This window comes from Bison bison, unplaced genomic scaffold (genome assembly GCF_000754665.1).
Source record: "Bison bison bison isolate TAMUID 2011002044 unplaced genomic scaffold, Bison_UMD1.0 scf7180017864346, whole genome shotgun sequence".
In the NCBI taxonomy this organism is placed as follows: Eukaryota; Metazoa; Chordata; class Mammalia; order Artiodactyla; family Bovidae; genus Bison; species Bison bison.
The window spans coordinates 2,087,345-2,113,247 of NW_011494918.1; the positions used below are offsets into that span (position 1 = coordinate 2,087,345).

A 25,903-nucleotide genomic window follows, 5' to 3' on the forward strand; every position below is an offset into this window, starting at 1 on the left:
CCTGAGGTTTTTCAAATCGAAGCCTAATATGTTCTTTTCTTCCAGTTGGAGAAACATCCCTACACTAATTGTGCATATCCAGACCTCCCTCCCAAGTTCACCAGCTCCTTCCCCAAAAGGCTTGATGCTAGAAGGTGTAAAAAATGGCCTTTGTTCACCAGTGGCTAGGCACCTTAGCCAGGCGACGCTCCCCCCAGACCATCCTCCCCCACAGCGCCCAGTGCTTCCTATTCCCATTGCTGTCTTACGTGTGTCGTGTCAGTTGATCCATGGATGTCCTACCTTCTCAACTGTTCCACTACCTCTGGATATACCTGGATTCATTCAGCATCTGTACACTTTTTTGAGCACCTGTTCTGAGCTGTTTACAGCATATCCATGGGTGGCTTCAGCAGGAGATGGGATTCCCTTTCAGCCAAAAGCATCCCTGGAAGGGATGCCACAAGCCAGAGAAGCTGAAAACTGGTGACTTCGGGTGAAATACAAGGACGGCTGCAACCAGTTCTGAGGAGCTTTTGTTCAGCATTGAGCTTGAACCACAGTCATTGTTGATTCCACTGTGTATTTCAGACATGTTTAACCCACTTCCGTGAGTCATACTTAGGCCACTTATAGGCTGAAGTGTCTTGGTCACTTCATCACCCCACCTCTCTCATTTCCTGAATCTTGTGAAACTATCTGAGTCCCACAGAATAACCTCATCTCACTCCTACGAGCCAGAGCAAGAAGTAGTATTTCCACAGGCCCCATTTAGGCCAGCTGCCTCCAATTCTCTCCTCAGATTCGTCCCTCAACTCGGGGTACCAGAAGGCTCCCCATGGATCTGCCTTATTACCATGGCCCTCTGTCCAAGCGAGACTGTGAGACCTTGCTGCTCAAGGAAGGAGTGGATGGCAACTATCTGTTAAGAGACAGCGAGTCTATGCCCGGAGTCCTGTGCCTCTGTGTCTCGTGAGTAGCCTCACCTTCCATGCATATGTTAAGTGTGTATCATATCTTAATATGATAACCAGGTGGAAAAGAAACTGTGCCTCACTGATTCCGCAGCCCAGATGAGCAGAATGAGAAATAGCTAGACACTGCCACAAGGAAATGGAAGGAATACATCTGTCTAAGCTCCTCCACCTTTCCTTCTCTCCACACGCAGACTCTGTGGAGCAGCAGAAGTGGCGGTGGTGGTGAGCATAGGGCTTCAGGCAGCATAGGAAGGGAGCAGAGAGAAGAGAAGGCAGCCATGTGAGAAAGGTCCTCTCCTATAGAGGCTGATTTATTTAGTATGGAAAACATGAGATTTTAACCTGAGAGGCCTAGTTTTTACATGGCTGGCTCCGCTTGTGATTTTTAAGATACTAATAACATTTCAAACTTCATTACATTTGTAAAAGGCTTCAGCAGACATTCCTTCCCTTCATCCTGCTTGTAGTCTGTCAAGGCAAGCCACCATTTTGTCGATGTAGAAACAGACCCTGGGGTGTCTGCAACAGCTTGCTTGTGTTATAACACGTCTGGTGTTTCCAAAGAAGCTGAGTTCCAGGTGAAAGTTTAAGCCAGAGCATCAGAGACATACTGCTGAAGGAAGTTGCTTAGCCCAGTTTAGAAACCAATCTTAAACAGATATCAAGGGAAATCTACTATCTTTAAAGGATTCTCCTGTTTATGGACACCACTGAACTTTTTCTTTACCTGTTACAAGAATTAAAACCCAAGTGTCTCCAAAGATAAGCTCCAGTGCTTCTTAGAACTGGGAGCTGCAAGGCCAAAAAAGCGTGCCATTACTGACAGAATAGGCAGGGATGCCCTTCTTTCTTTATGTGACACCAGGAATCCAGATATAAGAAAGGCAGCCTTCAGGTGTTAGCAGTTTGAATTCAAGTTGCCAGTCATGTTGAGAGCGCTTTCATGTATTTCGTAGCCATCACTAATTTCTCTTTTGAGAACTGCATCATCATACCCTTTACCCATTTTTAGCTTGAGTTGTTGTCATCTTTCTACTGATTTTTTTCAATTTCTGTGTATGAAGGTAAACCTTTTTTTTTTTTTTTTTCAAAAAAAGACACACAAACACAAGAAAGCTACAGACCAACTTAAATTTCATTTACTATTAATTTTCAGGAAACAAAACAGAAGCCAGTAAAATATTAAAGCAGAAAATACACTATGCTAAAAGACACTACAGTCCAATCTAAGAAATCAAGGATGTTTCCATGTCAGGAAAATTATTAGTTTAATTGTGTATTAATAGGTCAGAGGTTGCAAACTGTATAACTCATTCAAATTTGCTTAAAAGGTATTAAATAAAATTCAGCATCTATCCCTCAATTAAACACATACTCATGTGTGCACATGCATGCACTCACTTACACACTCCTAACCATATATAGCTAGATAGATGCTTCCTTAACACCAGATGAAGCACTAGAAGAATTATCCCTAAAATCATGAATGAGCCAAAGTGATTGTAACCACTACTATGTAACATTTTCCAGGAGATATCAGCAAGTGTAATTAATCAAAAGAAATACATGTAAAAATTGAAAAGGAAGATGTAAAATTATTATTTACAGTTGACATGACTTTATACCTTTGAAATCTAGATTTAACTGAAAAAAAAATAACTACTAAAATCTTTATGAAAATTCAGTAGGGATATCAGCTTTTATAATTGAAATCTAAAAATCAACAGCTTCCATACTGAAATAATAACTAGTAAGAAATATAATAAAACACCTCATTTACATCAGCAATAATTAATAATATCTAGGAATAAATATAATATGAAATGTGCAAACTTAAGTATCCACTGGGGAGCTTACTAGAAGATTTAAATGAAAGGAAGAATTCAATTTGGAAGCTTACCAGTTCACCATAATTAATCTATAAATTCAGCATTTTTTCAGTAAAAAAAATCAACAGAATCTTAAATTTTCTCTTCAAAGATAGTAAAGTTTATCCAGATGGGAAATAAAACACAGGGAATCTGCCAGAGAGCCAGAAAAGTTTTTTATTAAAAGAAGGGGGACTGGCTCTACCAAATACTAAAATAGATTACTACAGTAATTACTACAATAATTAAAAGAGTTTGGTACTGAGAGATCAATTAAATATTTGGAATATAGAGTCTGGTAGAAATAAAGCCAAATACATATGGAATTTACTTTATATTTAAAAGATCATCTCAAATTAGTGAGGAAAAGATGAATGATAATTAACTGTGTTAGGACACTTGGCTGAACACTTAGAAAAAATAACCTGAATCCCTTTCTTACTTCTTAAAGTTAATTCAAAGTGGTTCTAATACAGAACTTCTTTTTTCTAAATGAAACCATGTGTATTAAAAGAAAACATGAACTATTAAAAAATATTCCTGGAATTGAGAAAGTCTTTCTAACAAGACATAAAACCAGGAAACAAAAAAGAACAGATGGCTAAATATGACCATTATAACAACAACAAAAAACTGTTAATGACAAACCAACAGAAGAAAATCAAAACTTCATTAACATGGAAGAGCTCTTAAAAAACAATAGGAACTAGACAAAGTGCAAGAGGAGGAGAGTCTCTGAAATGGAATATGAAAAAGAAAGAATAAGAAAATATTAGCTAAAAAAACACAAAAGAATAACGTGATACCATTTTTACCAATTCAGTGGTCCAGAATTAAAACTGAAAACACCCAGAAGAAATTCAATTTTGGGGAAGTAATAGTGCTTACACTTGCTAAATGCAACTTCTTTGAATGGTTGTTATTCAACCACAGTCCTTACACTTGCTAAATGCAACTTATTTGAATGGTTGTTGTTCAACCACAGTCCTTACACTTGCTAAATGCAACTTCTTTGAATGGTTGTAATTCAGTCACTGGGCTTCCCTGGTGGCTCAGACTGTAAAAGCGGCTGCCTACAACGCGGGAGAACCCAGGTTCAATCCCTGGGTCAGGAAGATCCCCTGGAGAAGGCAATGGCACCCCACTCCAGTACTCTTGCCTGGAAAATCCCATGGACGGAGGAGCCTGGTGGGCTGCAGTCCATGGGGTCGCGAAGAGTCGGACACGACTGAGCGACTTCACTTTCACTTTGCTTCGATTTCTATTCAGCCACTAAGTTGTGTCCGAATCATTGCGACACCAAGGACTGTAGGCAGCCAGGCTCCTCTTGTCCATCGGATTCTCCAGGCAAGAATACTGGAGTGGGTAGCCATTCCCTTCTCCAGGGGGTCTTCATTACTGGGGGACTGAACCCGTAGCTCCTGCAGCTCCTGCACTGCAGGGAGATTCTTCACCGCTGAGCTATTGGGAAAGCCTAACATTTGACCCCAAATCTCATTAATAAAAACGTATCTTATAGTCATTACTGCTTATGCCGCTGCTAAGTTGCTTCAGTCGTGTCCGACTCTTAACTACCTCATGGACTGCAGCCTACCAGGCTCCTCCACCCATGGGATTTGCCAGGCAAGAGTACTGCTTATAGTATGTGCAAATTGGCATTGGCAAGATTGAGTAAATCCATATATAATATGGAAAAAATTCAAAGATCTTGTGTGAAAAAGGCTAGATATTAAGTATGATCCCATTTGTGTAAAAAAAAATGTATGCCTATATCCCTATATATCCATAAACAGTTTTTGAAATGTATATAAGAAATTCACAATATTGGTTACAGCTGGGAAATTTAGGAGGAATAAATGGGGAAGAAAAGGTTGTGGATTTAATTTTAAAAAATGTTTATAAAAATGTAGTGAGTCCCTACTATCTATGCAAATACTGTGCTAAGGCCCTAGGGGATTCTAAGGTGATTCCAATAGGCAACTTGCATTTTTTCAACATGTAAATAAATAAAATAAGGGTAAAGTATAAATTTCAGAAGAGACAGTTTTATACAAATTTAAAATCAGAAGAGATGATCAGTAAAGCCTTCTTTGAGGAGGTGGTATTTGAGTTGGGATTTAAAAGAGTGGATAAGATTTAGTTACACAGAAATGAGATGGAAGGCATTGTGGGTTGGGGGAAAGGCAGGAACATAGGTCCAGAAAGGGGATATTTTAAAACATATAGGAATCACACAGGGTTCTAGAAAGGTAATTTGGAAACAAAGTCAGTTTGGGGTAACATTATGGGTCTTAAAAGAATGACTCTGTAGTTGGTGGGGAAACATGGATGGTTTCTGAGAAGGGAAATGACAAGACTGGTACTGAGTTTTGGGAACTTCAATCTAATAAGGATAATACACTGAAGCTGGCAGATAATGATGGCAGTAGAGACTGCTGTGTCTCTAGATGGGAGATGGTGAGGAACTTGCTGTGGTGGGGCAGGCAGTGAGAATGGAAATTAGAAGAGGGTGCAAGGGGGACTTCCTTGGTGACACAGTGGAGAAGAATCTGCCTGCCAATGCAGGAGACATGGGTTTGATCCCTGGTCCAGGAAGATTCCACTTGTCGTGGAGCAGCTAATTCACGCACCGCGACTGCTGAGCCCGTGCGGCCAGAGCCTGTGCTCTGCAACAGGAGACAGTGCCGCAGTGAGAAGACGGAGCACCGCAGCCAAGAGCAGGCCCCGCTTAACACAACTTGAAAAGGCCCACGTGAAAGCAATGAAGACTCGGCATAGCCAAAATAAAAGAATAATACATTTTAAAAATTAAAAAGAGGTGCCAAATATGTGAAATAGATAGGAGGGACCTCAGTCAAGATTTCGGCATAGGTAATCTAGCCTATACCGGGATTCTCTTTAATAATTGACATTTATGCACAACTGCTCTGTGATGCATCATGCTAACTTATATATTCATCCAAAGCAAAAATCACTAAAATATTAAATACAAATAATAATAACAAATCAAACGGAGAGGCAGGAATAAATGTCCATCAGACACCTGCCCTTAATCAAGGTTCACCCTCTTCCCTGCCCCTGTCACTCAAAGGCAAACAAAATTTCAGGCACCCTCAGCCTTAAGGCTCAGATCAAATAGCCCTCTCAAAACCTTTTGGCCCCTTTCATAGTTCTTATGAAATTTTATCACATCAGTATAGACCATTCAATTGTAATTGTTCAACAATTTTTTAAAGTCTCCCATGTCAAGGACTTCCCTGGTGGCTCAGACGGTAAAGCATCTGCCTACAGTATGGGAGACCTGGGTTCAATCCCTGGGTCAGGAACATCCTCTGGAGAAGAAAATGGCAACCCACTCCAGTACTCTTGCCTGGAAAATCCCATGGACAGAGGAGCCTGGTAGGCTACATGAGGCTGCAAAGCGTCGGACATGACTGAGCGACTAAACTTGCACTTTTATGTCAAGCAGTATAGTAGATACTCAGTTGATGCCTTCAATACACCTCAGAGCCTACAGGGAAAAATAGAGAAGCAAATGGACCCTGTGAGGTGTATGATAACTGATGACTTACGTTAGGGCATGATAGGAAATGAGAGAGAGGAATGGTTCACTCATCAAGGAGTCAAGAGCCTACATGGAAGATAGGACTTGGAGGGTGACTAAAATCGTCACTCATTCATTCAACAGCACACACTGAGTGCCCACTATGTTCTAGGTATGGTCCTATGCATTGGTGAAATAGTGATCAATAGTACAGACACTAGTCCTGCCCTCATGAAATGACATTCCAGTGAGAGGACCCAATGAAGTGAAAACAAATCAGAGGCATGTTGCAGCAAGGACGGAGTCTACCTTAGGTTGGGTTCAGGAAAGATTCCTCTGAGAAGGTCACAAAGCAATTCATATTCCAGTGTACACCCTGTGTGGGCAAAGTCAAAATTATCTACAACACAAGTGTTAGCCTGTTTTTCTACATCAGTGCAACAAAAGCCACTATGAAGGTGCTTTCCATGAGCCAAAAATTGTGCTAAGCATGTTACATCAATTATTTATGCTTTGGAAAGCCATCCTTGGTAGGTGATCTATCCCTATTTTGTGGAAAATGGAATGGAGCTTCTTATTAACTAAGATCAGACTGTTAATATATTGTTATCCTGCCTTTCTTACCAATGTCCCTAGTTCTAATGCTCAAGGTGATCCTTTCAGAACTCTTTAAAGTGCCCAAGCAGGGGCCTTCCAAGCATTGGGCTTGGCAGTAGATCCTGATATGGGGAATCTTGCATTTTGCTTCTTAGAGAACTACCCTTTCTTCTTTGCTGTGCTAGAATAGCAGGATACCAACTTCCATGATTTCACAGATACAAATGAGGTTATTAGAGAGAAGATTAGAAATAAAGGAAGGAAGTCACAGAGGAAAGTTGGTCTAGCAGCACATTATCACCGACCAGAATGCTCTGTGGTAAGCATGGACAGGAAATATAACCTGATCTCACAGCCTGATACACTGTGCAGAAAACACCAACGTGCAAAACACTGTGTAGGTGACTTGACTGTTAGAAGTTGGAACTGGGTCTAGCTTTATAGTCAGCAGAGTCAAAATGGAATAGATATTTGGAAATATAAAGGATTCAGCTGCTGGTGTGAAGAGAAAGGGGGGACTTTTTGTAGTTATAGGAAGGTTGCAAGTAAGAAGTACTTAAATCATGACTTACAGCAACAACAGAAACAGTGAGTGACAGAGATCCTAAGAGTCATTTCCAGCTCTCATATTCTGAGATCTTTGGAAAGACTTGAGTTCAGAAAGTAAGAAAAAAATCAAGCTTATTTGTTTTAGAAAAATCAAATGTTGAGAAAGGTATAAAAAAGAGAGCAGAAATTATCTCAGTCTCACCACTCAGAAATCACCTTTCTTGATATTTCAGCACACATCTCTCCAGACTGTTCTCTGTTCATATGCATGTATAAGTGAATATTATGTATGTACATAAATTACTCATATATATGATGATTTGTGACTTTTAAAGTTTTTAATTGAAGGATAATTGCTTTACAATATTGTGTTAATTTCTGCCATACATCAACATGAATCAGTCATAGGTACAACTTCTTTTTCAATGTATAACAGGTACATTTCCACATCAAAGAAAGCAAATATACATCATAATTTTATGATTACTTACTATTTATTGATTGCATATGTCATAATTTATACCTAAGTATTCATTTAGGCTTCCCTGATGTCTCAGACAGTAAAGAATCTGCCTGCAATGAGGGAGACCCATGTTCAATCCCTGGGTCAGGAAGATCCCCTGGAGAAGGGAATGGCAACCCACTCCAGTATTCTTGCCTGGAGAATTCCATGGACAGAGGAGCCTGGTGGACTATAGTCCATGGGGTAGCAAAGAATCAGACATGACTGAGCAACTAATATTTTCATACATTTAGGTTATTTCCAGTTTGGGCCAATGGACCCAGTGTAATTTGATACAACTAATATTTTTGTGCTTATATCTTTGAGAGTTTGCCCAACTCTCTCCTCAGGATAATACCCTAAACATTTTAACATTTGTATACACATTGACAAATTAGTGCAATCAGAGTTTGCATGGATGCACACTCCAACCAAGGGCAGTGAGAAAGCCAGAAGTCAAGTCTTAAAACATTCTTTATTGACTTGTAACTTGTTTTACCATCCTCTTAAAGTATATTTCAAAGAACAGAAGTTCTTGATTTTAGTGAAGTCAAATTTATCTTTTTTCTTTGATGGACTGTGATTTCAGTAATATGTCAATATATAATAAACCCTTGTCCAATGTAATTCACAAAGGTTCTCTTCTGTGTTTTCTTCTAGAGTTGGATAGTTTTAACTTTCACAATTAATGTAGCCCATCCTGATTTAATTTTTGCATTTGGGTAAGGTTGGGGTTGGTGTTTTATTAAATATGGCCACCTATTTGTTCCAGCTCAATCGTTGAACAGATTATTCTTTCTCCCAATAAATTGCTTTGGTGCCTTTGTAAAACAAAAACTATTAACTATGTAAGTCTGGCTCTATTTCTGAGCTCTTAGCCTTGATTTTTTTTTCTTTATGCAAATTCTATATGATGTTGATTACCATCAGTTTATAATAAGTCTTGAAATAAGATGGTGTAAATCACTCAACTTTTTCAAGGTTATTTTGGCTATCTTAGATCCTTTGTATTTCCATACATATTTCAGATTCAGCTTTTCAACTAAGACACACACGCACAGACACCAAGACTGAAGATAGACTGAGATTGCATAAAACTATAGGTCAATCTGGGGAGAACCAACATGATAATACTAATTCTTCTGATCCATGAATATAGTTTAACCTCTTTCATTTATATGAAAGAAGTTCTACAGTTTCTTGTAAAAGTTGTAAAAGAAACTTTTACAGTTTCTCTCAAAAATGTTTTGTAACAGATCTTGTACATCTTTGGTCAAATTTATCCCTAAAATTTCATATGCTTGATGTTATTTTAAATGATAACAGGTTTTAACGATTTAAATTTTTAAATTATTTTAATTTCACTTTCCACTTATTCAATGCAAGTGAGTGGATACACAATTAATTTTTATGTATTGAACTTGTATCCTGCAACCTTGCTAAATTCACTTATTGCTCTAGTGGCTTTTTGGGTAGAATTTCTGTATGATTTTCTATATGCCATCTACAATTAAGAGAACTGTACTTCTCCCATTTCAGTGTTTCTGTTCCATTTTTTTTTTCTTGCCTTATTGCACTACCTAAGAGTTTTAGAACAATGTGGAAGTGATGAGTGCAAAAATCCTCATCATTTTCTGACCTTGTGGAAAAGTATTCAGTCTTTTCCCGTTAACTATGTTTTTAGCCCTTCTATTCCTAGTAGGGCTGTTTTTTGTGCATCAACTTAGATGGTAGTGTGAATTTTTGTTCCTTGTCTCTTAATCAACAGGTTTGTTTTTTTTTTTCAAGATTCCATGTATAAGTGATACCATTTATCTCTGACAGCATTTACCTCTGTTTAACATGATTGAATAATATTCTACTGTTTATACATACTACATCTTCTTTATCCATTCATCAGTTGATGAACATGTAGGTTGTTTCTTTATCTTGGCTATTGTGAATAATTCTGCAATGAATAAGGGAGTACAGATATTTCTTAGATATCTTGTTTTCATTCCCTTTGGCCATATACTCAGAAGTGGGATTAATGAATAACATGGTAGTTCTATTTTTACTTTTTTGAGGAACCTCTATACTATTTTTTGTAGTGGCTGTATCAATTTGCATTCCCACCAAGAGTGCACAAGGGTTCCCTTCTCTCCATATCTTTACCTACACTTATTATCTCTTGTCTCTTTGATGATAGCTGTTCCAACAGATGGGCTTCACTAATGGCTCAGTGCTAAAGCCCTTGCCTGCCAGTGCAGGAGATGTGGGTTGATCCTTGGGTTGGAAAGATCCCCTGGAGAAGGAAATGACAACTCATTCCAGTATTCTTGCCTGGGAAATCCCAGGGACAGAGGAGCATGGTGGACTGCAGTCCATGGAGTCACAAAAGAGTCAGATACAACTTAGCAACTGCACAACAATAATTTTAACTGGTATGAGGTAATACCTCACTGTGATTTTGATTTCAATTTCCCCAATGATTAGTAATCATCAGGTTGAGCACCTTTTCATATATCTCTTGTATTTGTATATCTTCTTTGGAAAAACATCTATCCTTTATGCATTTTGTAAAAAATACTTACGTGCATAAACATTTAGGGTTGTTCTATCCTCTTGATTAATTGACACCTTTATCTCTTTGAAAATCCCCTTATTTATTCCTGGTTAGAGTCCCTGCTCTGAAGTCTACTTTAGCTGATATTGCTAGCTTTACTTTTATTAGTGTTAATAGGATATATTTTCCCCATCAATTAACTTTTAACCTAATTGTGTCTTTATTTTTTTCAGTTAATTATTAGACTTTATTCTGAGAATTTCAACAAGTTTGCTGTTCCCCAGTGGACAGTGGAATCACAATTTTCTGTCTTTATTTTTATATCAGGTGTCTTATAGGAAACATAAACTCAAGTTTTGCTTTTTTATCCAATCTAAACAATAACTTCCCTTTACTGAAGACTTCTCTTGTCCCACCAAAAAAAGATTTTAAGTAAGACTCAAAAATATTTAACTCTTTCCAAGTAGCTTCCTTGCACCCTTAGAAATGTGTTCAATAATATTTATAAGAATACAAAAGTAACCATCACCAAATAAGGTAAAATGTCAGAATGTTATCTAAATATTCCTATTAAAGGGAAGGAGAAATGTTAATCAATAGGAACAAATTCAGAAATGAACCAGCATCATTTTTTAAGGACATTAAGATAATCAATGTCCTCTGGGTTATATTACGCCAGAAGAAGAATCAATAAATCTTTGTGGGAAGACCATGACTGTGTACTGCTATTCTTCTCAAATGAAGGCAAATTGGTTCTGAGTACTTTGCTAGGAATTTCAGATAGATAGATGGCTTGCTTTTGCTTGACCTACAGCAAATCTTTTCATAGACCTAGGTGCCAGATTTGTGATTATTCTATCCCCAAAAATGTGCACATCTAGAACAGCAATTGAAAATACAATAACCTTGGATTAATGTTGTAATAATTCATAGTCATTCTCCAAGATATATCTAGTGATTGCACTGGCCAAATGGGTGAGCTAATGAGAATGTGGTAGGAATCAACACAGCATACATTTCATGATTTGATGGTGCTCTTAGAATTGAAATTTCTTCTAGGGATGTGAATTGCTTCAGTTTACTCTCTTGGAAGGTGAAACCAGTTATAGGAGCTCAGGTTTGGTCCTTCCCACTACAATAGTACTCATTCTATGATTCAAAGAACCAGTAAGATTGTGCCAGTTTCCAAGTGTGTAAGTGTTAGTCACTCAGTCATGTCCAACTTTTGGGGACTCCACTGTATGTGGCCCGTCAGGCTTCTCGATCCATGGGATTCTCCAGGCAAAAATACTGGAGTGGGTTGTCATTCCCTTCTCCAGGGATCTTCCTGACCCAGGGCTCAAACCCAGTTCTCCTGTATTGCAGACAAATTCATTACTGTCTGAGCCACCATAAACACCTCAAGATGGTTGGATGACTTCACAGGCTCAATGGACATGAGTCTGAGCAAACTCCAGGAGATAGTGAAGGAAGAGAAGTCTGTCGTGCTGCAGTCCATGGGGTTGCAAAGAGTCAGACATAACCTAGTTACCGAACAACAATGAAGTATTTAAGTACATTTCTGGAACTGGAGAAATAACCATAGGATGGTCCCATGGTCCCACTGAGCCCACTCGAAATAGACTCAGGTCAAAATTTCTTATATCACCTGACCTCAGGAGTTCTAATTCTGAATTCCTGAATCAGGGTCTCTGGAACATTTGCGTCTCTGAGTGTTAGTATCAGTCCAGAGCCACTATCAAATAACCTTCAGAAACATGAGTACTTTTCCTTTTTCCAGTATATAGTCCCCCTGTGGGTTTTTCTGGGAAAGGCTTGAAGTGTTGTCACATTCCTTCCTTAAAAGAACCCAGAAGCCCAACATTCCTTTCAATGAAAGGGATCTGAGACTGTGAACTGGATTAAATCTATAAGTTGAATAAGACACCCAAGAATCCCTTTTCTGTGACCCAAGTCAGGGTTCTTCCACCAGACCTAGAAGTTCTCTGTTTACTTTATACCCAACAGCACTTTTGACTGTCCATCATCATTCTCTGCTTTGCAATCCAGTGAATCAATTAAACATCACCACAGATGTACAGTAAGCTGTTTCTTATACTGTTACATCCCTGTGGTTTATGATAACTGGCTATCTTTGTCTCTCACTGAATGCCAATACCTAAGCACACCCCGTTATTTCCACTAAAATCAGGGAACCCAGTTCCATTGTAGAATTTCTCAATGTCAATTCTAGCTTACAGCACAGAGCCAGAGTTTTTCAAAGATGCTGGTACTCTCCTTGCAATTATTTTTTAGGGCATCATTAAATCACCTAAGGGGCTTCCCTGGTGACTCAGACCATAGAGAATCAGCCTGCAATGTGGGAGACCTGGGTTGGGAAGATCCCCTGGAGGAGGGCATGGCAACCCACTCCAGTATTCTTGCCCAAGGACAGAGGAGCCTGGCGGGCTCCAGTCCATGGGGTGGCAGATTCAGACATGACAATGAGTAAGCACAGCACTAAGTCACGTAAAGGGGGGAGAGAAATAACTAAATAGCTTGCATAAATACACTTATAACATTCTCATCTTCCTGAGTTTTTAGATTCCTTTCTCTGTAGAATGCCAAGGAAATTTTAGCATTTGAATCTCTATGGAATGTGAGCCATTATTAACTCCATGCTTTAATTTACTAGTCTAGCAAAATGTTTATGACACCCCCAGGTACATGAGCTAATATACTAACTTCAAATCCTGGCTGAGTGTGCCTTTACTGATGAATTCAGCCAACAAATGTTCTATTTTATCCTTTTTGGTTTCACATCCTTTTATCTATTTCCACATGTACTCTTTGTATACATGTCTCCCACTGATTGAACCAATCAGAAGTCTGAGAGCAAAGGAGCCCATAGAAGTCAGAGCACAGAGCAGAGTGGGTAAAATTAGAAAAAGGAACTGGAGATACGGAAAATATCCAGCACACACGTATATATACTGGTACTGGACATATTAAGCTTGAAATGCCTAACAGACATCCAAGAGAATATGTTAAATAGTTAGAAAAATGAGTCTGGAGATCAGGGGCAGGTTGAAGTTAGGACTACAGATTAAAATATAATTTGGTAAGTGTTTATATTTTTACAATAGTCTTTAAGTTCCAAAACATTCCACCTCCTTTTGTTCTGTGAAGTATTTTGTTGGTTAGATTTTTCACATATGTTTGGCACATTTCTTACTAAGATAATTCAATGCAACCCAACAAATAGAGAGAATATACTGTGGGACAGGTAATGTGCTAGAGTGAACAAAGCAGACACTATTCTGATCTTCGTGTGAGCTACAGATGTTGTTGTTGAGACACTAAGTCATTTCTGACTCTCTGCAATCCCATGGACTGTATACCCTGCCTGGCTCCTCTGTCCATGGGATTCCCCAGCAAGAATACTGGGGTGGGTTGCCATTTCTTTCTCTAGGGGATCTTCCTGACCAAGGATTCAGACCTGCATTGCAGGTGAATTCTTTACCACAGCCACCAGGGAAGCCCCAAATTACAGATGAGGAAACGGATAATTAAAATTCAGTGTGATAAATGTATATTTTCAAAAGTTCCCCTTCTTTCCTACTGATGAAGTGCCCCACACCAGCATGCCTGACCTGAAGCACTAGGTGGCCTGAGTCAGCTCGCTGCCTTGCTCTGCCAGGTCTTTGAACAGTGCCTGGATGGCAGAGGTGTCATGTGGCTGGTTATAGTGGTACGTAAATGTGACAATATTGTGATATTGATTATCACACACCAAGTAAACCCATCTACCTATTGCTCCTCTTCTCTCCCCAAGACAATCAGCCTGAAGTCACCCTTTCCCCCTCTTTTTTTTTTTCATTTTTATTCAGAGCAGTTTAGGTTCACAGAAAATTTGAGAGGAAGATACAGAGTTCTCATATATTCCTGCCCCTCCAAAAATGCACTATGCCCTCATTATCAACATCCCTCACCAGAGTGGTCTATTTGTGATAATCGAGGAAACTATACTTATACATCATGATCACCAAAGTCCATAGTTTACATTAGGGCTCATTGTTGACACTGTATGATCTATACAAACATATAATGATAATATCATGTGGAGTACTTTTGCTACCCTAAAAATCCTTTATTCATCCCTCCTCACTTCTCACCCCTGGCAACCACTGATCTTTTTACTGTCTCCATCAGCTCAGTTCAGTTCAGTTCAGTCGCTCAGTCATGTCTGACTCTGCGACTCCATGGACTGCAGCACGCCAGACCTCCCTGTCCATCACCAACTCCTGGAGTTTACTCAAACTCATGTCCATTGAGTCAGTGATGCCATCCAACCATCTCATCCTCTGTAATCCCCTTCTCCTCCCACCTTCAATTTTCCCAGCATCAGGGTCTTTTCCAATGAGTCAGTTCTTTTCATCGGGTGGCCAAAGTATTGGAGTTTCAGCTTCAACATCAGTCCTTCCAATGAATATTCAGGACTGATGTCCTTTAGGATGGACTGGTTGGATCTCCTTGCAGTCCAAGGGACTCTCAAGAGTCTTCTCCAACACCACAGTTCAAAAGCATCAATTCTTCCGTGCTCAGCTTTCTTTATAGTCCAACTCTCACATCCATACATGACCACGGGATAAACCACAGCCTTGACTAGACGGACCTTTGTTGGCAAAGTAATGTTTCTGCTTTTTAATATGCTGTCTAGGTAGGTCATAACTTTCCTTCCAAGGAGTAAGCATCTTTTAATTTCATGGCTGCAGTCACCATCTGCAGTGATTTTGGAGACCCCAAAATAAAGTCTGTCACTGTTTTCACTGTTTCCCCATCTATTTGCCATGAAGTGATGGGACCAGATGCCATGATCTTAGTTTTCTGAATGTTGAGTTTTAAGCCAACTTTTTCACTCTCCTCTTTCACTTTCATCAAGAGGCCCTATAGTTCTTCTTCATTTTCTGCCCTAAGGACGGTGTCATCTGCACAGTTCTGCCTTTCCTATGATGTCATATAGCTGGAATCGTATAGTACGTAGCTTTTTCATATTGGCTTATTTCATTTAGTAATATGAATTTAAATTTTCTCCGTGTGTTTTTCATGGTTTGATAACTCATTTCTTTTTAGCACTGAAAAAGATTTCATTGTCTGGCTGTACTACGGTTTATTTATCCGTTCACCTACTGAAAGACATTTTGGTTACTTCTAAATGTTGGCACTTATGGATAAAATACTATAAACATCTGTATGAAGCTTTTTTTGTATGGACATAAGTTTTCAACTCCTTTCAGTAAATACCAAGGAGCACGATTGATAAATTGTATGGTAGTAGTATGTTTAGTTTTGTAAGGACCATCAAACTGTCTTCCAAAGTGGCAGGACCATTTGCATTTGCACCAGCAATGAAAGAGAGTTGCCGTTGCCCTACATCCTTGACAGCAGTTCGTGGCGTCAATGTTTTGCTTTGGGGCCTTTCTAGGTGTGTGCTTTACCTTTTGTTGTTTTACTTTGCATTTTCCTGATGATATTTCACCCTATCCTCTTAAAGGCACAGGGGGATACATATGTTAAGATTGCATTCACTTTACGTCTGTTTTTTGAAAAATCTTTTTCCTAAATATTGAAAAAAGTAAAACCTCCTTAAAAGAAAATCACTGGAGAATTAAAACATAGCCTTTACCACGAAATAGTGGACTTCAAAAGGGATTAAAGGGGTGAGCTTGCTGGCAAAAATAATATATATTTAGTGGTGGGACCTTTTTATCTCTTTGTTTTGCTTTGTGTTTGGACAAAGGCTGTTTCAGAGCAGTGGCAATTTTCTGGAATCTAGAAAGTGAACAGCTGAGATTACTAAAGGCTTAAATAACAAACTCTGTAGCTTGGTTTCAGCAAAGAGATATTAACTACTACAAAGAGTCAAATGTTCATAAAAGATTTTTTCCAAGTTGCAGAACAAGAGATGTTTGTTTGAAAATGAACAAATCATAAGAAAAGATTTACTTAGCCTATTCTTACATCTTTAGCATACCTCAACTAATGTAAACAGAGTTCTGACAGATGGAAAAACTTACACCAAAACCCCTCAGAATTCAAGGATGACACCACTGATATCCCTTCTTTCTACATTCCTCTTTCTTCCTCCCTTCATCCCTCCATTTTCTCCATTTAATCTCAAAATTGCACTAAAAACCTATTTTTATTTTAAATTTGTATTATTAATTATAATTTAAAAGTTTTATTATGGAGTGTTATTTTTATTACTGTATTTTGATTAATTTAATCTGATAATAGTTTATATTAGAAAATATACATTTTCACTAATTTATACTTTTATTTATACTTTATAATATACTTATGACTTTTAAAGTATATTTAAATGTAACAAATACATAGTTTCACTGATCTTTGCTTTATAATAAGTAATAAAATGTTGGCATTGTCAATTTCAACAGTCCCAATGTGAACGAGTAGACATTTGGGCTCATGGACTCTACACATTTCAACTTTACTAAATTTTGCCAAATGGTTCTCTAAGGCTTTGGTATCTAAATACACTCCCATTCAGTCAGTTCATTAGTAGTATATAAAACTTGTAAAGCTGTATATCACAGCCAATACTTTGAATTAGTAACTCTTACATCTTTGCCAATTTGGTATGAAATGATATCTAATGTGGCTGCTGCTGCTGCTGCTGCTAAGGCACTTCAGTCATGTCCGACTCTGTGAGACCCCATAGACGGCAGCCCACCAGGATCCCCCATCCCTGGGATCCTCCAGGCAAGAACACTGGAGTGGGTTGCCATTTCCTTCTCCAATCTAATGTGGCTTCATTTCTATTTCCCTGATTATTAGTGAAGCAACTTTTCATTTGTTTATTGGTCATTGTACTTATCATTTTCTTACTGTACGTTAATGTTCTCATTTTACATTAGGGTTGCCATTATCTTCTCCCAAATTGTGGACTTTATCGCAAAAGTAGATACTATATTTATAGTATATTTTGATAAATAGAAGTTTTAATTTTAATATGCTGCTGCTAAGTTGCCTCAGTCATGTCCGACTCTGTGCAACCCCATAGACAGCAGCCCACCAGGCTCCGCCATCCCTGGGATTCTCCAGGCAAGAACACTGGAGTGGGTTGCCATTTCCTTCTCCAATGCATGAAAGTGGAAAGTGAAAGTGAAATCGCTCAGTCGTGTCTGACTCTTCGAGACCCCATGGACTGAAGCCTACCAGGCTCCCCCATTCATGGGATTTTCCAGGCAAGAGTACTGGAGTGGGGTGCCATTGCCTTCTCCAATTTTAATATAGTGAGTTCTATTAATTTTATCTTCTGACTGGTACTTTTCATGATTTAAGAACGCCTTCCTTAACTCAAGGTCATTAAGTTGGTCACTTTTATTTCTCCTAAGTTTAGTGCTTTGTTTCTTTACAATTGGGTCTTCAATTAGAATGTGAAGCAAGAATCCAATTTTATTTGCTCCCACATGAAAACATTACCATTACCATTTAACAAACAGTCCCTCTCCTCCTCACTGATTAGTTATGCCAGCTCAGTCATATATCAAGTTTTTACATATTTATGCATCTGTTTCTGGGCTATTTTATTCCATTAATGTTTCTTCCACTACAGAGCTAGTTCCTCATTGTCTTAATTATAGCTTTTTAAAAAGACTTAAGACAGAAACATCCCATCACACACACACACATACACCACACCAGTTTTATCTTTCTTTTTCAAAATTGACTAGACCATATTTTTATGCAGAGGAATGACATGATCTGACTCATATTTTTAAAAAGGACTACCCTGTCTGTTATGCAAAGAATAATAATGAATCAGAGAGAGGGGAAAAAAATTGCTAGAGCTGTGTCCTTGAATAGATGAAAGTGGATGACAACCAGTGGAAATAGGAAGGATTAGCTTTGCAGATCAGCATGCAAAGTTCATCCATGGTAATAAAGGCAGAGTCTATGCCTGCAGATACTGTTATGTGTGGTGATGGGAATTTGGAAATTCTCTCCTGATGCTTTAATTTTCTCAGTGAAGTCATCAGTTACGAGTGAGATGTTGAAGGTTTAAGAAGAAAGCAAATGGTATAGAATCTCTGTTTGAGGGGAATAGGAAAATAAATGACTACCTGGAGGAATTAAGAGTCCACTTGAGATTTGTGGTCATTGATTTAAGTGAGAATAGTGAACATGGCTACAGCCACATACAGCTGTAGTGAGTTGGGCTCAATCAGGATTCTGGGTTTGCTAATTAAGGAAATAAAGTGAAAGATGGTAAAGGAGTTGAAAAAAGTGATTATAATGGTGGGCAAGCAGTCTAATCTGTATAAAGAAGGGAGTGAAGACAAGTGAGCAAAAACCCTGAAAAGTGATAGGACTGATGGGCTGGAAGATCTGTGGGGTCAAGGGAATGTCGGGGTCCGTATACTAGAGAAAGGAGAAGATGTTTAGGACGAAGTGAGTGGGATGCATGAAATTCACATTATGAGAAGGTTCCCATCATTGGCAATTATATGGTAAAAATTACAAGTGAGGCTGGCTTTATGGCAGGCAATCTTATGCAGCCACACAGGGCCCGACTCAGAGAGCCCTGTACTTGGTTACCATCCAAGTACCTGTACTGCTGTTACCACCCCCAAATTCTGAATAACTTTTAAACAGGGACCTTAAATTTTCATTTTTCTCTGGGCCCCACAAATTACGTAGCCACTCCTGGTGATGAACATGGGAATGAGTGGGCAATGTAGGGGAAGACAAGATTGTTGGAGGAAGTGGGCTCAGGGAATGGAGAAATTGGAGTGTTAAAGAATAATCAACTTGCGAATTGAAATTGCCAACAATTTAGATAGGCATAGTACTGAAGGCAGTGACAGTGAGCGAGGAGCTAGAACCTAGAGAAACGAAAGACAATAACCGGAGTTAGGAGCTGTCATCAATAGACACATCTTGATTGGGCAGTAGGTGACATAATCTACACAAAACTCAAAGCTAGAGTTTGGAGACAGGAAATGACACTGAGATGCTGCGGAAGCAAGAACGCTGGCCTCTCATCCAGGCCTGCAAGGGGAGGTCATGCAGGTACTCCTTTATGGTTCTGCAGGTTATGCAGGACTCCTTTTAGTGGAGTCCCAGAGAAGCAGGGTCCTTGGGACAGAGACTTGGCCAACAAAGGTCCATCTAGTCAAGGCTATGGTTTTTCCAGTGGTCACGTATGGATGTGAGAGTTGGACTATAAAGAAAGCTGAGCACAGAAAAATTGATGCTTTTGAACTGTGGTGTTGGAGAAGACTCTTGAGAGTCCCTTGGACTGCAAGGAGATCCAACCAGTCCATCCTAAAGGACATCAGTCCTGAATATTCATTGGAAGGACTGATGTTGAAACTGAAACTCCAATACTTTGGCCACCTCATGCGAAGAGCTGAGTCATTGGAAAAGACCCTGATGCTGGGAAAGATTGAGGGCAGGAGGAGAAAGGGGACAACAGAGGATAAGATGGTTGGATGGCATCACCGACTCAATGGACATGAGTTTGGGTAAACTCTGGGAGTTGGTGATGGACAGGGAGGCCTGGCATGCTGTGGTCCATGGGGTCGCAAAGAGTCGGACATGACTGAGTGACTGAGCTGAACTGACTGGGACAAAGATAGTGTGTCCAGGTGTCCCTTGGAGCAAGAGGGTGACAGGGATGATTAGAGAAGAGGTTGAAGATAGAGAAGAATTTTATGACAGCAGACCTTGAGCACTAGAGAACACAAGGCAGGATTTCATGGCTGGGAAGAAGGGGGTACAATAAGGCTGCACAAAGCCCTATAGGATTAGAAAAAGGGGATAGACAACATGCGAGACTGGGGTTCTTGCAATGACTTAGGAACAGGGATAAAGGACATGATGAGATTAGCTGAATGGACTCCAGGTGAGGGTGGAGGGAAGACTGTGAGTGTTGGAGGATAAAGACGACTCCCTTGTCACCATGGTGACGGGGGCAGATGGCCCCAGGGAAGCAGGATCTTTTTACCTGTCTTAAGTGTAGATGCATGCTGAAAAATCATGTATCTTTTTAAAGTTTTATAAATGACATCTATAAAGTAATAATTAGAATAGGCATTAAAATAAGTTTTTATGTTGACCCAATAATATTGTGGGCTTCCTTGATGGCTCAGATGGTAAAGAATCTGCCTGCAATGTGCAGGAGACCTGGGTTGGATCCCTGGATCAGGAAGAACCCCTGGATAAAGGAATGGCAACATCCAGTATTCTTTCCTGGAGAATTCCATGGACAGAGGAGCCTGGTGGGCTACAGTCCATGGGGTTGCAAAGAGTTGGACATGACCGAGCAACTAACACTAACACTAATAATATTGCAGCCATATGAAGTAGATACTAACCTCACTGCTCTGTAATCTCTTACAGTGCTTTTTTTGGATAAACATTTCAAAATAAATGCATATTAGTATTACAAGTTCAATAAAGCAATTTCTTCTAAAGTTTTGCTGCAATTTGGTTTGTTATTTCATTAAAAGTGCTTTGCAATGAGTAAGACTATATCTGAGCAAGGTCTGTCCTTCTAACCTAATAGTATATGGCTTTTGGACTAATTAACACAGACCCTCCTTTTGTTTTATTCTTTCAAACTCCTCTAGTAAATATTTTCTTAGGTGGATAATACAATAATTAGTTAAAAATAAAGTCATTTATTTAAGAATTTAACTTAGGCCATTTAATAAATGAGTTTCAAGAAATCATGTGATCAACCAAAAGCGGTGTATGAACCTTGTTTGGATCCTGATTTGAATAATATGTCTGTGAAAAGATATTCGTGGGACCTCTTCCCAAACAGTGGAATACTTTAATTTGTCACATATAGACAAGGATTCATGTAAAAGGTTTTGTTGCTTGTGTGATTCAGAGATACCCATTAGCTTATTCTGGCCTCAGGAAATACCACAAAAGGATTGGGATTTGAAGTCAGTTAAAGCCTCCAGACAATTGGCAATGAGCTGTAAATAGCTATCTGCCTTTCCAATTCAGTTGTAAGATGAGTCATCCGATTCCTTGGCGTGGGTGCAAGTGAAGGGGTGAGGAGCGATGAATCAGATCATTTGAACCTCACGTTAATGTTTTTGATCCTCATTTTTTACATTTTAATATTTCTTGGGAATCAGAACATAGGTAACAACTGATAGAGGCATTTAAGGGATGCATTTTTTTCTCCTCAAACGCCTTTATTAAATTGATACAGTATTCTACAATTGATGACATCTGGGAATCGAAGAAATATGGTAATGTATGCTATCTTTTGCTCTGGAAATTGCTCAGTTGGGTCTGTTATCTAAATTCTAGATAGATTACTAAGCTAGTGGCTCATGTTCCAATGAAGAATAAGAGCAGAATACACCACTTCCTTGCACATAATCCCTAATTCTCTGTTTTAGTTACATTAACTATCTATAATGAGATCAATGACATTTCAATTAATAAACAACACAGGAATGGCTCAATGGTATTTTGCATAGTGTATCAAGTAAGTACTAAGTGAAAAAATTAGAGAGAAATACCAAGACAATGAAAACTGTAAATTTTCTCTTATTCCCTTTACTACAGCCCAGACTTCCATCAGAATAAAGATTCCCATTAAAAAAAACCTCTCTTTCAAAGTCCCACAGATAAGAAGGCTTGAAATGATCAGTTTCTTTTTGGGATTCAAGATTGACAAAGGCTTTGCATATAACATACAATGATAGATGTTACCTGGATTTGCATATAAGAACATTGTGATTCACAGAGTCATCTTTCCACAGGTTTAAAAATTTTGTCTACACATACCGAATCTTCAAAGAGAAACATGGGTATTTCCACATACAGGTAAGGACATATAAGAACTCCTAGAACAAAAACAACAAAAACTGGGGAGAAGAACCTAAAAGCATCTCTGAGATGTGGCCGTGTGGAGGCATTCTACGGAAGCACTGTGAGTTAGAGTCAGATCAGTAATTAACCTTGTCTTCCTTTAAGAGAATAGAGACACACTAGAGTTGGGTTCAATTTTTTTATAAAAAAAAACAAACAAGGCTGTTTTCAGAAGTGTAGAGGCACAGAGTTCCTCCAGGGGTCAAATATACCAACCTGAACTCTATGTAAGACTACTGTCAAATTAGAAGACTAAATGACAGAGTGGGTGGAAAGGGAAGGCGGGCAGAGGTCCGAATGTTTAGGGGGTCGGGGGGTGCGCCATACCTGGATGAAAATACAAAAGGAAGCATCAGTCAACTGGCAATTTGGGGATTTTATTAATGTGTCTGGTTTACTGAGCGTAAAGCAGAAAAAAACCTTTTTTCTTTTGAAGTTACTTCTCTGGCAGCAAGTAGAGTATAATGAATGTCATTGAATCTTTAATTACTACTATAAGGATCCTGAAATAATCTTTCTGAATACTTGCAAAAAGGTTAAGCAGATCTTTTACTTCAAGAATTCTCAGAACCTTTGATATGCTAATATGCACTGTGACTACCTGAGATCCCCAGATACACACACACACATATAATTTTTTCTTTGAAACAAAAGACATTGTTGAGGCAATTGACAAATTTTTGAATAAGATCTGTAGATTAGTAAACAGTATCACATCAACTTCCTCATTTTAGCCTGGGTATGTAATATTCTTGTTTTTTAGGAAATAGGAAGTATTTAGGTTAAAGGGATATCATGTCAGTAACTTTCATGTATTTTTTTAAAAAGGATAAATATATGTACATTTGTATATTTAGAAAGAGAGGATGAAAGGCAAATACAATAAAATGTTAACCTTTGGGGTGCGGGTGAAGGATATACATGGAAATTTAAAAAACATTTTTGAATCTTTTAAAGCAACTCATTTTAAAACATTTATTTCTTTATTGTGCATATTTTGAGAAATTCTGGATAATTCCTTAATGCCCCATTTTGTCTCTTGTCTGGACAAAACAGAGAAGCATCCACATCTCTTCTAACAGACTCAGGGGCGTTTCATGGGAAGCAGCTCTACATCAGGGCCGGTGCTAGAAGCTGCCCTGGGCTGACACGACAGCCTTTCATGGAGCCGACTTCCAGCTCAGCCTGAGTCTCTGTCACAGAGGTTAACACACTGCAGGTCCCAGAGCTTTCTCATCACCACCCCTCTCTGCAGACCAACACCTTGGCCCTCTGGGAACCACAGTGATCATCAAGAAACACAACTACACAAGAGCTGAGGAAATTTTTGTGTTTTTAAATTATTTCTATAAGATTGTAGTAGAGGGACTTCCCAGGAGGTCTAGTGGTTAAGACATTGCCTTCCAACTCAAGCAGTGCAGCTGTGACCCCTGGTTGAGGAACTAAAATCCCATATGCTTCATGGCCAAAAAACCAAAACATAAAACAGAGCAACATTGTAACAAATCCAATAAAAACTTTAAAAATGGCCCACATCAAAAAAAAGTGAAAGCATTATTATTTTTTTTTAAATGACTAGAAATTTGTGCTTTGCTTATAGCTGGTAAACAGAAAACAACTGTTCATAATTTTACCTGAATCATGCTGACATTTCCATTTTCAATTTAAATCCAGACATTTTGGTCTTATTTTCCTCTCACGGAGATTCTGAATTCAAGTATGTAGGCTTTTGTGTATACATATATATATATATTTTTTTTTTTTTTGGCTATGTGGCTCGCAAGATCTTAATTCCTTGATCAGGGATTGAACCCAGGACCATGCAGTGACAGCACCGATTCCTAACCACTGGACCACCATCAAGTACAGAGATTGCATTTCCCATTGAAGTCCACCTGCATCAGTCGCTTACACTCTCACATAAGCTCTTAGAGGGGTTACCCTCTACAGGGTACCTACAAGAGCTGCCCCCAGATTGCCATAGATGGGAACTCAACACTGCAGACTGAGGTGGGGACCCTTGATTGTTAATCCTCTCTACTCACAGCAGCTCAAGCCAGAGCTCTGTTTTTAGAGGGAAGGTTTCTGTGTTTTGTGTGTGGTGTGGGCTCCCACACATGAAATGCCAGCCACCTGTTTTCAGTTCGCTGCTCAGAGGCAGCCCTGAAACCACTGTTGTGAGAGGTGTCAGCGTTCACACATAGTTGCGTGGTGATGAGTGCTCTCCTTCCTGCACTTTTGCAGACAGCAGAAGGCATTAGACGACAGATCTTTCCAAACCTGAAGGAACTGATCTCCAAGTTTGAAGAGCCACATCAAGGACTGATGTTTCACCTTGTAAAGCCAATAAAGAGAACTGGATCCTGCCTGAGATGGAGAAGATCGAAGATAGAGTTGGATGGTATTTATGGTAAAAACTTTCATAGGGGGGCCAGACAAGAGCCTTAGTCCCACTTCTACTACTGCCCTACTGGGTAGAATCCATACAGATAACCTCTCCTTTCTATGGTGTTAGCTCTAAAAAAGCCTCATCCTGTGAACAGCATTTTTCTATCTTGTTGGGAAGCAGTGCCTTCATGCTCCCGGTGGTGGCAAACGCACAGAGCTCTCTGTGCTCGGGCAGCCCAGGGAGAAGAGTCGTCCCTGGGCATTCCGTGAGCCAACTTCAAACTCACCCTGTGACCTTGTGCCAATCACATATTTGGGAATAGATGGCCAAAAAGCAGAATTTTCAAGTGAGAAAAATGCTTCAACTTCTTTCTCCAAGCTGCATCCTGTTACATTTTGCTCAATATTTGCTAAGCATTCATTTATGTAGTGTTAGTGGACAAACTGGGCTTCCCCCAGGTGCTAGTGGTAAAGAACCCGCCTGCCATTGCAGGAGACGTAAGAGATGTGGGTTTGATCCCTAGGTCTGTAAGATCCCCTGGAGGAGGGCATAACAACCCACTCCAGTATTCTTACCTGGAGAATCCCATGGACAGAGGAGCCTGGCAGGCTACAGCCCATAGGGTCTCACGGAGTCAGACACGACTGGAGTGCCTTAGCAGGGAGCAGGGGACTAATTATTTCAGATACATCCTAAGAGTTATCAAGCCATGGTGGGAAATGAGAGTGCAGAGAATCAGTAAATCTGAGTGCACAGGATCCAGGTCATATCCCAAGCAGCTACTCTTGTGTACACCCCTTGAAATCTGTTCGCAGAAAAGAATCTAGTATCCATCAATCACAACATAGTTCGAATTTAGCTCAGACTTCCTGAGACATTTACAGTTTAACCCTGTTTTCTCAAGGTGGGATGTATGGTTAGAGCCCCATTAAAGGGATTTCTGTCCTCAGTGGGCAGGTGATGTAATGGGAGCAGAGGGCTAGCTAGGGAGCAAGGAGGGGAACAGACAGAGGGTTCCAGGAAGTCTGCGGTCACCACACACCCATTAT

General features: G+C 39.4%; 1 protein-coding gene across 4 annotated transcripts in view; it reads left to right on the top strand.

Moving 5' to 3' along the window:
* The first annotated feature begins 674 nt into the window (after positions 1 to 674).
* SH2D1B (SH2 domain containing 1B) overlaps positions 675 to 25,903 on the top strand; it is a 28,264-nt gene continuing 3,035 nt past the window's right edge. For 2 of the 4 annotated variants that reach the window (XM_010854677.1, XM_010854675.1), the window contains exons 1-3: positions 675 to 951; positions 22,357 to 22,420; positions 24,710 to 24,875. In XM_010854677.1, the coding sequence (XP_010852979.1) occupies positions 818 to 951; positions 22,357 to 22,420; positions 24,710 to 24,875 (364 nt within the window). In that variant the 5' untranslated portion in view covers positions 675 to 817. The remainder of the gene's footprint in view (positions 952 to 22,356; positions 22,421 to 24,709; positions 24,876 to 25,903) is intronic. The other 2 variants (XM_010854678.1, XM_010854676.1) reach the window with 1 other exon arrangement.